The following is a 12,922-nucleotide window of genomic DNA, read 5'->3' on the forward strand; positions in this document are numbered from 1 at the left end:
AAATTGAAAGAGCAGAAAATAGTTCCAGAGCAAATAAAAAATATGCAGGTCTTCACATCTGGCAAGCAGTCTTAATGACAACACAGACCAAATGATGTACCTAAACATATTCCAAAACTGTTTATTGGAACTATGCACACAGTTCCACCTTCTATCTTGTTTTGTATTTTTGTTTTTTTTTCCACACGTTAAAGTCTTTAATGAGGATAACAGGTACATGTGACCTACACCTCTCTATCACTAAGAACTTAAAATTAATCAGTATCTTTAATGCACTAGGAMTGGCTAAAAAGGGATTTTTTGGCAACACTGCTACAATGAGGAAGATTGAGCTGTGTGTGCACATACGTATTACATCTCCTTGACAGGATGATCTACTTCTTCAGGAACTCTATGAAGATTTYGAAGGAACTAGCAAGACAACCCTCTTGCCCTCCAGCAAAAGCACAGCTGAAATCTTCCTGATACTTATGGTTAAGGGAGGAACATAGTTCCTTTTGGGCTGCTTTTCTCTCTCCCAACCATTCTCCTTTCCCTTTTAGTAACGCCCTTGAACTCTGCTTCTTTCATATTTCATTATCCTCTCTGTTAAGTTCTTTGTCAGAATATTCCTGTCATTTTCCTATCTAAAGGTGAAGTCATGGAGTTGTCACAACTGCCTTCTCTGCTTAAGCATCTTACTCAAAGAGAAATCTTCAAAAAATCCTTGAGAAACTTCAGCCATCCCTAAAATAATAGAAAAACACCCTCTCCCCTCTCAAAGGTTCTTTAGTGTTCAAAAATGATTTACTGTTCACTCTACCAGAAAATCTGATGGTGCTAACTATGCAACTGGTAATCCACATGATGGCCATGTGTACAGCTAATCTAGGCTACTCTAAGTAGTACCAATAGTAAAAATACACTCTATGTCATAATGTCTATGTCATAAAAAAAAAAAAAAAAAAAAAAAAAAAAAAAAAAAAAAAAAAAAAAAAAAAAAAAAACAAGTCAGGTAAACTAGTGCTCCCAGGAATCCACTGAACTTTGGAAGCTGCATTTATATACAGAGGCAGTATCCAAACTTTTATCATGATACAGACTTGAACAGTCTCATTATAAGAAAATAAAATGAAAATCAGATTGTCCCCACATAATCAAGACCAAATGTAAGAAAGACCAGTGATTAATGTATTGCCAAACCACTAAAACAGAGGAAAAGTAAACAGTACAGATACAAAAGTAATGGAAACTTTAGCTGTACATCCAAAGGAGTGAGAGACAAAGTAAGAAACATCCCATGCCAACACTTCATATGCCAAACATAAGTGTAGCTATACAGGCAAACTATTTTAAGGAAACCACATTTTGATAGAGTATGCCCTTCAGAAATTGATTCAGGAAATTATAAAAAGGTAACAGTTTCTATTGCATAAGCCTTCTTCACTGGCAAATATATGTATTTTAGTGGCCAACCTTTAAAAATTTTAGCAAGACAAGCAACACTGAAACACAACACAAAATAGAAAAAAAATCACTAAGCAATTTATTTACACAACATGCTGAATAAACATAGTTATAATACCCTGACAGAAAAAATATACACAGAAGATTCATAATTCAGTATTTCATTTTCCCAGTGAATTTTATGCTAAAGTATTTGATTATACAACCGAGTTGCCTTTTTTGTAATTCCAACTATGTTCTCATTGTTTTTAATGGCTTCTTTTATAGATTCAGAAAGAAATTATTTTTCCCATACATAGTTTAAGTACTGACAAAGAAAGCAACTAATTAGGTTCATGTTAGTTTGGTCATTTGACTAGATTTAGAATGACCATAGAAACATTTTGGTAGTGAGAGCAAATATACCCCTCAGAAGCAAAGCCCTACTGCTACCAATAGTTTGCCTCCACCTACACTTCATAAAAATGTAAAGGGTATATTAAAAAATAAATAAATATTTTGAACTAATGCAATGTCCAAATGCAGGAGCCTTTGAAGTTAGATATGGACAAAGCATATCTACATATAAGAAAAGGGTACAACCTTGCAGGGTTTTCTTAGTTTTTACACAGTTCAAGATTAAATTGAATAGCCACTGACTTACATTTATTCAAAACTAGCGTCCTGGGATTAATCAAGACTTAATAGGTATTTCAAGTCCTGAGGAAGGGTAACATTGCAAAAATCTCTAAAATCATTCCAATGGAACTGAAGGAGGGTTTTTTTATTCTTAAGTGTTGTAACATTGGATTTTTCATGCATACAGTTAGTACTCATTTCAGTCTGCCAGTATTTTAAAATAATTCCTGAAAATAATTCCTTACATGCCTGATAAGGATAATCAGGAAAGCAGTTCTGTATTACTTATCCTGTATATTTTCCAAACATTCCTATAACTTGTACTACTTCTGAACTGTACAGAGAAAAGTTGTCTGTATATTATTATTATTTTTTTTTACTGTTTTCATATGCAAGTGTATTTTCTTTTTTGAAAAAAACAGAATAACTGCTTTTGTTATTGCCTACAAAGGAATGCAATTGAAACAACCGGTGGTGGATGTTCCAGGTCAAAAAAACATTCTCTTATAGGTAATTGTTAATTACCCAAAATATTTTGAACTCCATGCTTAAAATGAAGCTTTTGCTTACGAAGTACTTGCACTTTTTCCTCTTAGTTCGGCTCTTGATGAATTTTGCATGTGTCACTATCTAATTTTCTTTGGGTACATTTTAATGTCAAGTAAYTACAAATTAAGAATATTTAGTACTATGTTTTGCAATAAAACATTCCACATTGTTACCCAAGTGTTCAATATATGAACCATGTTCATCACCTTTTAGAGAGGTAAATCTCCACCAGTAACTCTAAATATCGTAGTCTAGCCTTGAACATTGAACTTGTTCTTGAGAAGCACACRTATAAAGTAACATCTTTATTAAATACAAAACATCTTTAAAAAAAAATTGGAAGTAAAAGAGGATCGGAATTTTAAGTCTTAGGCACATTCCATTTGATCTTGAATATGAAATCCAGTAAAAGGCCTTAACATACAACTTGTAAACCTGGCTGTTTAGAATTGAGGAATACCAAGGCTAGTTTTTTTTGTTTGTTTGTTTTGTTTTGTTTTTTAACATGCAGTGAGCCAAACATTTGATTATATATACATACTAAGTTTTACCAACACAGTTTACAGATGTTCTAAGATTGTTGTGTTTTTCATATTGAAGTCAGTTCTTCAACAGAAGTTTGGCTGCCAAACCTGACAGCTTAAAAACCAAAAGTAAAGAACCCCTAAGGATCTCACTTGTGTATTCTCAGATTGAAGGAGATGAGACTGAAAAAATCCAAAAAAGAGATACAATCTAGCACTGTTAATTGGAAAGGGATCTGGGAATCAGAAGACTTGAGCTTTAGTCTCATTTTCAAGAAAAGAAGAAATGTCTTTTTATATAAAAATGTCAAGATACATATCATCAAATCATATCTGCTATTGCAGGCACCCTATGATGAGTCATTTAGCAAACCCATCAAACTATCATAAAAACAGTTATGCCTCCTCTTCCCTGCACTGAAAAGTCATTTCACAACCGCACTATTCCACTTGCTGCTTTTATTTTTATTTTCAACCTAATTGGTTGACTTGCATGTGTTTACGCTTATGTTAACATAATTACAACTCTGATCTACCATGCACATAACACAATTTAAAACACGCCTACTTGAATGATCTCTTTTCGTAAGGCATAAAAGTTGATAGTATTTGGCAGGTAGGATTACATTCTTATGTATGAATTGGCAAAGATATTTTCCTGAAAACGTTTATTTTTGTTGTTGACTACAAAATTCAAAGAATCATACAAAGGTTGGAAAATACTTTTAGAGGTCATCTAATCCAATCTCCTGCTCAAAGCAGGATCCAGTTAGAGATAGATGTTGAGGACTCTGACCAGTCAACTTTGAATACCTGCGAGGATAGAGATTCCTCAACCTCTCTTGACAGCCTGCTTCAGTATTTACTCATCCCATTTATCAAAGCCTATTGTATGTCAAAATAAGGTTAGATATTAAACAGGCTGTTAGATTGTTCCTACTGCAATTCTAATCATGTAAAAACTCAAAAATTGAGACAGGAGAAGGCTGATTTTTTATAAAGATTAAACAGTAAGTAAAGCGATAAAATTTACATGTGAAAACTAATTCCTGATAATGAATTAATAAAATGATTTTATGAAATAGCGAGAGACTACAATTACTGAGAGATTGCAATTATACTACTTCATTTCTGAGAGTAGATTTGTGATGTAATTATACAGATATGATAGGTAGATGCTGTACCACAGGAAATAAAAGCTCTATGTTAAATGACAGGTATAAGTAACAATATGCTTGTGACAGGAAGTTCTTAGAAAAAATCCAATATTGCAATGCCCTAGTGCTCTTCTTGAACCAGATCCTTTAAATGCAGAACAGAGTTCTTCATCCTTCACTAATGTGCTTAGGTGTCTATAAAAATGAGCATTTACCATCATTAGGCATCAACAAATGGGTATAAGAGGATTAAGAAATCACAATTTATTAAAGGATTGCAATTTGCACTTTTGTTGGCTTGCCATAATCTTACTGTTACTTCAGCACTGCATTTCAACAGATAGATGATCAGTGTATGTTAATCATGATCATTAAAAACAGCATAGATACTAACAATTATCATAACACAGATGATCATAAATTGAGTAACTTCAGATATAGCAGTTATGTTCATGTACTTACTGGAGATGTATGTACTTGTGTTATTCTTAACTGATTTTCCAAATCTTGAACTTTATTTTTCAGTTCTGAGTTTTCAGTTTCTAGTTCTTGAATCTACAAAGCAAGTGGTTATTTCAACAGCTATTAGAGCATTCATTCATTYCAATAGTAGCTACGAACTGTCCATTTAGAGTAAGTTTTATCTGAGTTCTCTTGATTTAATAGTAATGCTTAACTAGTTAGCTGACTACAAAAAGTAATTGAAAACAAGCTTTTAAGTCTTCCATATTACAACCTTGCTTTTCTCTTTACTGCTCACACAAGATGGGAGGGAAAACAAAATATTGTTTCATAGTATCAGGTCTTTTTCAGTACCTGAAATTCTTAGCAATCTGAGAGTAACATTGAAAATTATACTGTTGTAGAAAGTAGCACATAACCACAATAGTATATTCTTTTTCTCTCTTTAAAAATTATGATGTAGAACTTACTCTTTTCTGTAAACCTGCAATTTGTTTTCTTGTCTCAACATCTTTTCCTCCAGATTCCAGGAATTTCCTGTAAGCTAAGTCAAATGCTTGACCAATTGTTAAAGTGATCTCTTCTGCCTTTACACAAAACACAAGACCGAAATTAGTGTACTATGAATATTTTATGTAATTACTTTCTCTTCAGAGGATCACAAAATATTTTACATAATGTACCACATTCAAAGAGATTGCTCCATCCAACATTAAAGTCAACATTACAAATAAGCATGGTCATTACTCTTCAGCAAAATAACCTGACACATAATACACTAAATGCCCTAAACAAAGAAGGCAAATTCAACAGGCAGAATACAGTTAGCTAATCCTTAGTACTAATTATACCTCCAGTTTGTATAAAGAGATGCCGTTGTAAGTCTTTCTGACAATTTCTGGAGCAATTACAGCCTTTTCTATCATTAAATACATTGCTTTAATTTTAATGGATGCACAACTGTTTTGCCCCATTGCTTTTAAATTTGTGTTTCAATGCTTATTTTTAGAATTCCTATAGTATACCAATTACCAAAGCACAGATGAACGTATCTACCCAAGTATTTAAGATTACAAAAATTCAACCACAGAGAATGTGCACTTGTATTTGCAACATATAGTAATTCAGTAGTTCTGTGCAGACCTGCATCATATATTGTGATGTTTATGTACAACCCATAGAGAGAATCCCACTTTAAAAATAAAGGTGATAAAATAATAATACAAGTTTAAGAATATTAAGGCTTTAAAAAAAACTGCTGACTTACATGAGGCATCAATAAATGCTGGATATATGGATATGCCATCTTCCTTAATACTTTAGTGCAGGAAATAAACATACATGGTAAGTTTTTTGGCTTTTTTTTTTTTTTTTTTTTTTTTTTTTTGGAATGAAAAATAAAAATTGTTTCCCACCAAACCAGTTTGCTGCTCAATGCTATGAGCATTTTTCTTTGATCATCTATAAAAACATGAAAGGCTAGATGCACAAAAATGATACTGAACATGGTTCTTCCAACCTTTTATCCATTAGTTCAACAACAGTCATGCAACAGGGGTGTGTGAAGACCCAAGCTCCATGGCAATAGGGAACTAATCCCTCTATCTCTTTCTGCTGGTGGGTGGGGGGGAAATCAATCACATCTACAGACAATCAGTGCAAGAAATTATTTAAATTACACTGATTTCAACTAAATTAGACCAAAAAAGTTGAATAACAACTGCTTTAGGGAACGTTTATATTACTAAAAGAATGGTTTAATGGATGATGGGAGTATGCAGTCCTAGTTATTTTCTTGGAAGGGTGAGGTTGGCCAAAAAGAAATTCAACTGAGATTCTTCGAAAGCTGAGTGCAAAAAAAGGCGCAGTGAAATTGAAGAAAGAGGAAGAGTACACTAAGTTATATACCAGGGAAGAAAGAAGAGGAAGAACTGAATTGGTTTGGAATAGAAATTGTACTGCCATACGCAAACTGCAAGGGTAAATTAAAATCAGGGGAATCTGAAAAAGAAAGGCACAAGATAGACATTGAAGAGAAAAATGAACAGAGGCATACAGCAATTCTCAACAATATTTACTGAAGCTGGCACTGGAGTAGCACAGGTGAACAACAAAATCATCAGAAACACTGTCTATTAAGTAATACACAACGATATATAATACACACTATAAGAGTAAATATGCATCTTTTTCAGYGTTGATTCCAGTACTCCTATTTGTTAATTACTTTCTGTCAGGGTAAACTTGTAACCCTGTTTCAGCCAGACATGATTTTCTTCATTTCCTGTACTAAAGTATTCTTTCTTTTCCTGCTATCACACATTTCTGAACAGTTGCCCTATTCTATCACAGAGGTGAGAAAATTTCAGTGGTTGGTGAAACGAACTCTCTGGTAGCACACAAGGCCATCAATAAACCTGAGACACGTGGCAGGGAAGGGAGAGGGAGGAAAGGAGAAGCCTTATTGCTTACAGAAAAATAAAAAAGCTGAGGAAGAAAGGTCAGAGGCAGATGCATAAGCAGAAGAGTCAATGAGGGTATCACAGTTACTGAGCTGCAGTAATCTCTGCAGAACAGCTGTGCAAACATTTCAAGCTTGGTGGGATACAGTCTGTTCTAAGAGTAATTTAGAGGCTTGGTTTAGGATATTGAGCCAGGCAGTAAGAACTGTTGTCTCAGGGGAAAAAGAAAAACCTATCTTAAAGTAATGCATCAAATTTACAAGGCATCACATTGGCTTGAAAGATCCTGTCACGCCAATACCAGTCAACAGGATGGTTATTTGATTTTATTAATCCCTTTCCCTTTAGCTGAAAACAAAACAAAGTTCTTTAAATAGAGACCCAAATTCTTCTAAAGCATCTTGCATACTTACACACTTTTCGCTGTCAAATACATAGCACAAATGCTTATTTGATTCTGAATCTTTGCATATGAAAGTAAATATTCTCTTGTCAGTTTTATCATCAGCACAAAACGATATCCTATGGAGTTGACAATTGTGCTGGACTTCCTGCAAATAAACAGAAAGATTACTAAAATTACTATAAATGCCTGAGATAAAGATGAACAAAGTAATTGTCCTGTTTTTTCACTTATAAAGGAACAGATGCAGTAACATTTCTGAATGTCTCTTACTATAGAGAAGTAAAATGTACTTAAAGTATGATAAAAGCTAACAACCTCATCTCCTTTAACAAATGTTCCCATTTTTACTGAATGTAATCAGGAAAYGTTTATTTAGAAGTGTTTATTTGGACAGTAATTTCTGCTTTAGGAAAAGGGTTCTACTGTTGCTCTGTATCCCCGTACTATTTATTTAGAGATTGGTCATGTAAAACACTCGGATCTTTTTCCAGGTGCATTACATCTTCCATTTCATCGATCTCCTAGGGTTTGCAGTTCTATCAAAATGAGGCCCTTACCTTTCTACCTTAAATACAGACAACAGAAACAAAGTGAATGTTATCTAAACACAGAAGCACAGAGAAATAAATTAGAAATCTAAATAATTACTTTAAAAACTAATAAAAACAGTTTTATCAGTTTTGTTTGCATGCTTAGGATACCACAGACATTTTCTTTTCCATTAAAAGACATGCTCCAGCTATTTTAAATGTTACAATGGTAATGTTCTTCAGTTAAGAAAGCTGAAATGAATAATCTGAACATTTTTCTTGTTTTTTCTCGACAAGTCTGTTCTTGGTATTTTGTTTGGCTTATTACATGGGAAAACACTATTTGCTTTAAAGAAATATGCAGTTTGGATGTGAGCTATTATCTAGTAAAATGCATATATATATTCCTGTGCATCACCAGAATTGCAAACACTTCCAGGATCGCTACAGATTGCTATAATCTCAAAGGCAAGGGGGCACGTCCGCTCTACATACAGTAGTTTATCAAAGAATGTTCTATAAGGCCAATCTCTTCCACTTCTGTTCCCCTCATTCAGTTCCCTTTCTTAATGTTTACAGCCAGTCTTCTAGGCACCATTTTTCTCTCATGTCCCCAAGTGTCTCTCACATTTAATATTTTTCTCCCTTAGCTCTTTACCAGTTTCACCTAATAACACATTTGCTGCTCTTTTAGATTTATAGATCAACCTAACTGCTCCTCTGTTCCATCCATTTTCCTATACCCCTGCTTTTTGGGGGCTGAGTATAAAATAGAGTCTTGATACATCAGTATTCTCCTGCTCATACCACAATAGCTAGTCATTATACCAATAAAAAACAGTATTCCTCTGTAACAAAACTAAAGCAATTTTTTTTCTAGAAAACATACACAGAAAAAGATTTATTATACCCTGTGATGACAGTATAGAATTTAAGATATTTCCCAAAGCACCTATAAAATTTTAATTGCCCCTTCCCCTCCCTCCCCCCCAAACTCATTATGGCCAATGTCCTAGTACTATAAATGCTGCAGAGACTTAGCTGATTTCAGAAGAGCTATTGAGCCATTTACAGGAAACATACTCAGTATGTTCTAAGTATCATACCATTGCACACATTTTTAAATTTGCTTTTGCTGAATAGGAAATGACCACTTAATTCAAATTTAATTTTTACATGTAGCTTTAAGAAAAGAAGTGGAAGAGGGAAAAAAGACTGCTCAGAGTTGATCACAAATTAAGTTTGTACTAACAGCATTGTTGAGAGATTAGAATGTTCCTGCTCCCCCAGGAACTTCTGTCCCACAGATCTCTGTTAATCTCTGCAGGAAGAGTTAGAACAACTAACATTTTTTGGCATTTAAAACTTATTTTAAATCATTTCTTGCCAGAATAGAGGTTTAGTATCCTCTTCTGCCCTATCATATAAACAAGGTGCACAAACTACCATAAAAGTTGTCATGAAGATTTCTTTCCCCTTCTGCTTATGAATTGTTCACTTACTATATCAAGAGTTTAAAGCAAAAATGCGTTGCAAGTAGACACACATTCTTGAATTAAAACTAGCTTTTCTGAGAGCAGTATCACTGTTTTGGTAGCAGTAACTATTTCAGAATTAGTAAGTAGTAATTAGTAATTTTGCTTATTAGCAAAAAATTCAAGATTTAATAAATGCTTAAGATTTAAAAGCATTCAGAAGTTTAAAAGTGACAGACTATTGAATAATTACTTTTTTAGATTGATTGTATTTATTGCTTTATAATTCTATGAAGTCTGTGAAGAAGATGGCTTATTTAGCATATAACATCTTTCAAAATACTAAACTAAACAGAAAACCCACCAAGAGATGATGCAGCTGACTAACACTGCTGTCATGCTGTGCCAGATGACACAGATGACAAGCCTATAGTAGTGGCCTGCTACACAAAGTTTACAAATAGGTAACACACCAGGAAGACATAAGATTTCTAAGGAAGAAGGGATAGAGTAAANAAAAAAAAAAAAAAAGGAAAAAAAAAAAAAAAAAGGAATAGGTAAAGAAAAGAGGTGCAATTCCAAATCACAAGCACAAATGAGCCACTACAAATTTKCTCCTCATTCACTATAAATAGCATCTTCATGTGGGCACCTACATACAGCGACCATTTGGAAAGGCACCATACATAATAACATGCAGTTACCACAGTGTTTTCATTTTCCTCAGTTTAAAGATCCTGGTGTGAAAGATTAGAAAATTAAATCTCACATGAGCTTTAGTCTGTATTTAGGGGTACCATTTATCTTCTTGGGAAGGTTTGACCCATGTGTTGTAACAAGAAATAGCACTTTAGAAGAAGTTTCCATCAGCAGAATGGCTTTCGCTGTGATACTTTTAAAAAATAGAAAATGATAAAAGCATAGTTAAAGCAATATTTAATTACTAGTTTAAGAGCACAAAAATGTGTTTCTTACCTTTGTTTTGGGGTCTAGAATTTTCACACCATAAATTGAGATTTGTAATTCAACTTTGGGAGTCTTCTGGCCTTCAGATTTCTTGATGTGTCTTGCAAACTATGAAATGAAAAGCAAAATAGCAGTAACAGGACTACCAGTTTTCTTTACTTTTCATTACTTATTTCCTCTTAACTGTTTCAAATGAAAGTTGCTCTTAAAAAGCACACCAACCACTGCAAAATGCCAAATGGGCAAAAAACATTTCTTACTGTGTACTACAGAATATTCCTATACTTAAGAAAGAATATTTTAAAACTATTCAGCTAGATCCCAACACGTTTATCTAACATTTTTTGCACTTAAAATTAATTCTTGCACAAGATTTCTATGAGGACAGCAGAAATATGAACACCTATAGAAGAGGGTTTGTTTTCCTTGACTATTTTTTGTTTTGCTGTTTTGCAGTGAACATCATTYTTTTCATATCCTAATTCTATACTAATTTCTGTACACATAAACTGAGGGTACGCATCTCATGTTACACTACCAAAATCAAAGTCCTTTTTAGGAGGTTCAGTTTGAAAGCATTACAACTGTCAAMTTCTAAGAACTGTTTGATACTTTTTATCATATTCTCATGACTTATTTGTTGACAGTTCACTAGATAATGGCTAGATAACATTTTATATGAGCAGATCAGTTCACATATCCTACTCAATATGCCTTCCATCCTTTTCTATCCCCTTTTCTAGCTGCCACATTTGACTCATCTTACTCTTAACTCCTGAATACTGCATATAAAGCAAGTAGCGTCTAACATTTACTACTGCATGCAAGTTTTAAGAATATGTTATCTATCTGGATAACTTCATAAGCAAAATATGGAATTGCTCTATATTTCCCTCTGGTAGTAGCCCTTCTCCTCAAATTTTTCTAAAGTCCAAGAACTGTATTTTCAAAAGCATAAATAAGGACAATGACACACTGAAGGCCTGTGGAGTTGGACTCTCTGCTTGACATTTATGTTTGAATACATTGAATACAGTCCTCAGATTCACTCCCACTAAWGTGTACCTGAACYGAGTGATCATAAGACTGGGTTTTGKGAGAGACTCTTCTCAGCGAGTAGCGCTGCTAGCATGTTACAGAATTCATGAATGTATTTCTCCTTCACTTTCCCCTGAGCTTTCATTTCTTAAATGAAATTTGTTCCTTCTATAAAAYAAACTTTATACAAAGTGAGGACAGACTTTCAGTTGCATAGGAGGGCTGGGAAAATCTGAAAAACAGGGTGTTAACTCATATTCTTCACCTAAGAGATGGAAGTTACAATTATCCTACTGTGAAGTATTTGACTATGGCCAACTGAACCCTCCTTCCCCCTTAAAAACCTGAAAAAAAAGAAAAAAAAAGAAAAAAAAAAACTTTTTTCCTTTTGAGTTTTTGCTCTGTCCCTGTTCATGTGCTAACTAGTACTTGAGAAATCTTTCCATGAACTCATCTGCCTTTCACAGTATGACTATCTCAATTTTGTTCCTTTTTTTTTTTTTTGCAGGTATTTCAATTCAAATGAAAATTTCTCATTTTGAAAGAACACTTATTGATATCATAAATAACATTAACCTGATARTTAATCCTGTCAACTTCATACAGAAATATGACATACATAGTTAATTCCTGACTGATGTATCACATCAGCTGACAAGTACCATGCTTCAGTTAGTTCAAAAATAATTTAAAAAAATCTCAAAACTCAATCTCAAGGTCCAATTTAATTTTTAACAACTGGGATAACTTCCTGGTGAAAACCAACTAGTTAAAARCCAAGCAAGTTTAAACTAACTTCTCGTTCTGCCTCTCAGGCATCATGTTCTTGCAATATCCACATCCTTTTCCTGTCCTCCTATTTGCCTTCAAGCTGATTTTCAGATATTTAGATCATTGTTCTGCAGTGCTTTTCACTTTGAGCCACCATTACTTAAAATAAYTAAAAAACAGTAAAATCCACCGTTACAGGCAAGTATCTTGCAAGCTTTGTACATTTTATGATTCAGTGATCAGAAGATACTTTTTGCAAGTCTACTTCGAATATAGCTTAATGACAAGCTCATATCCTTTACTTCAAGTGAGGTCTTGGAACCCACATTAATCTGGAAYAGCCTTGAACTGCAGTAAACCCCTTTTCCCTCTCTTTCTCTCTTTTTTTTTTAATGCCCCTTTGGGAGAAAAATGTGCATAAGTATTTCTATACAGTAATGTACAAAGGGCAGAAATATTCAATATATACTTGTTCTTAGTGAGTTAAAGCCACAGCATATGTTGAAAACCATGATGGA

At 33.7% G+C, this 12,922-nt stretch overlaps 1 protein-coding gene across 3 annotated transcripts in view; it reads right to left on the bottom strand.

Moving 5' to 3' along the window:
• Positions 1–12,922, bottom strand: part of GULP1 (GULP PTB domain containing engulfment adaptor 1) — a 91,549-nt gene that overhangs the window by 20,431 nt on the left and 58,196 nt on the right. For all 3 annotated transcript variants that reach the window (XM_085321701.1, XM_085321711.1, XM_085321718.1), the window contains 4 exons: positions 10,605–10,703; positions 7,632–7,769; positions 5,227–5,343; positions 4,757–4,849 (listed from right to left, as the gene is read on the bottom strand). In XM_085321701.1, the coding sequence (XP_085177827.1) occupies positions 4,757–4,849; positions 5,227–5,343; positions 7,632–7,769; positions 10,605–10,703 (447 nt within the window). The remainder of the gene's footprint in view (positions 1–4,756; positions 4,850–5,226; positions 5,344–7,631; positions 7,770–10,604; positions 10,704–12,922) is intronic.

The sequence above is a fragment of the Rhea americana genome, unplaced genomic scaffold (assembly GCF_003343005.1).
Source record: "Rhea americana isolate MKP2758 unplaced genomic scaffold, rheAme1 scaffold_12, whole genome shotgun sequence".
Lineage (NCBI taxonomy): Eukaryota > Metazoa > Chordata > Aves > Rheiformes > Rheidae > Rhea > Rhea americana.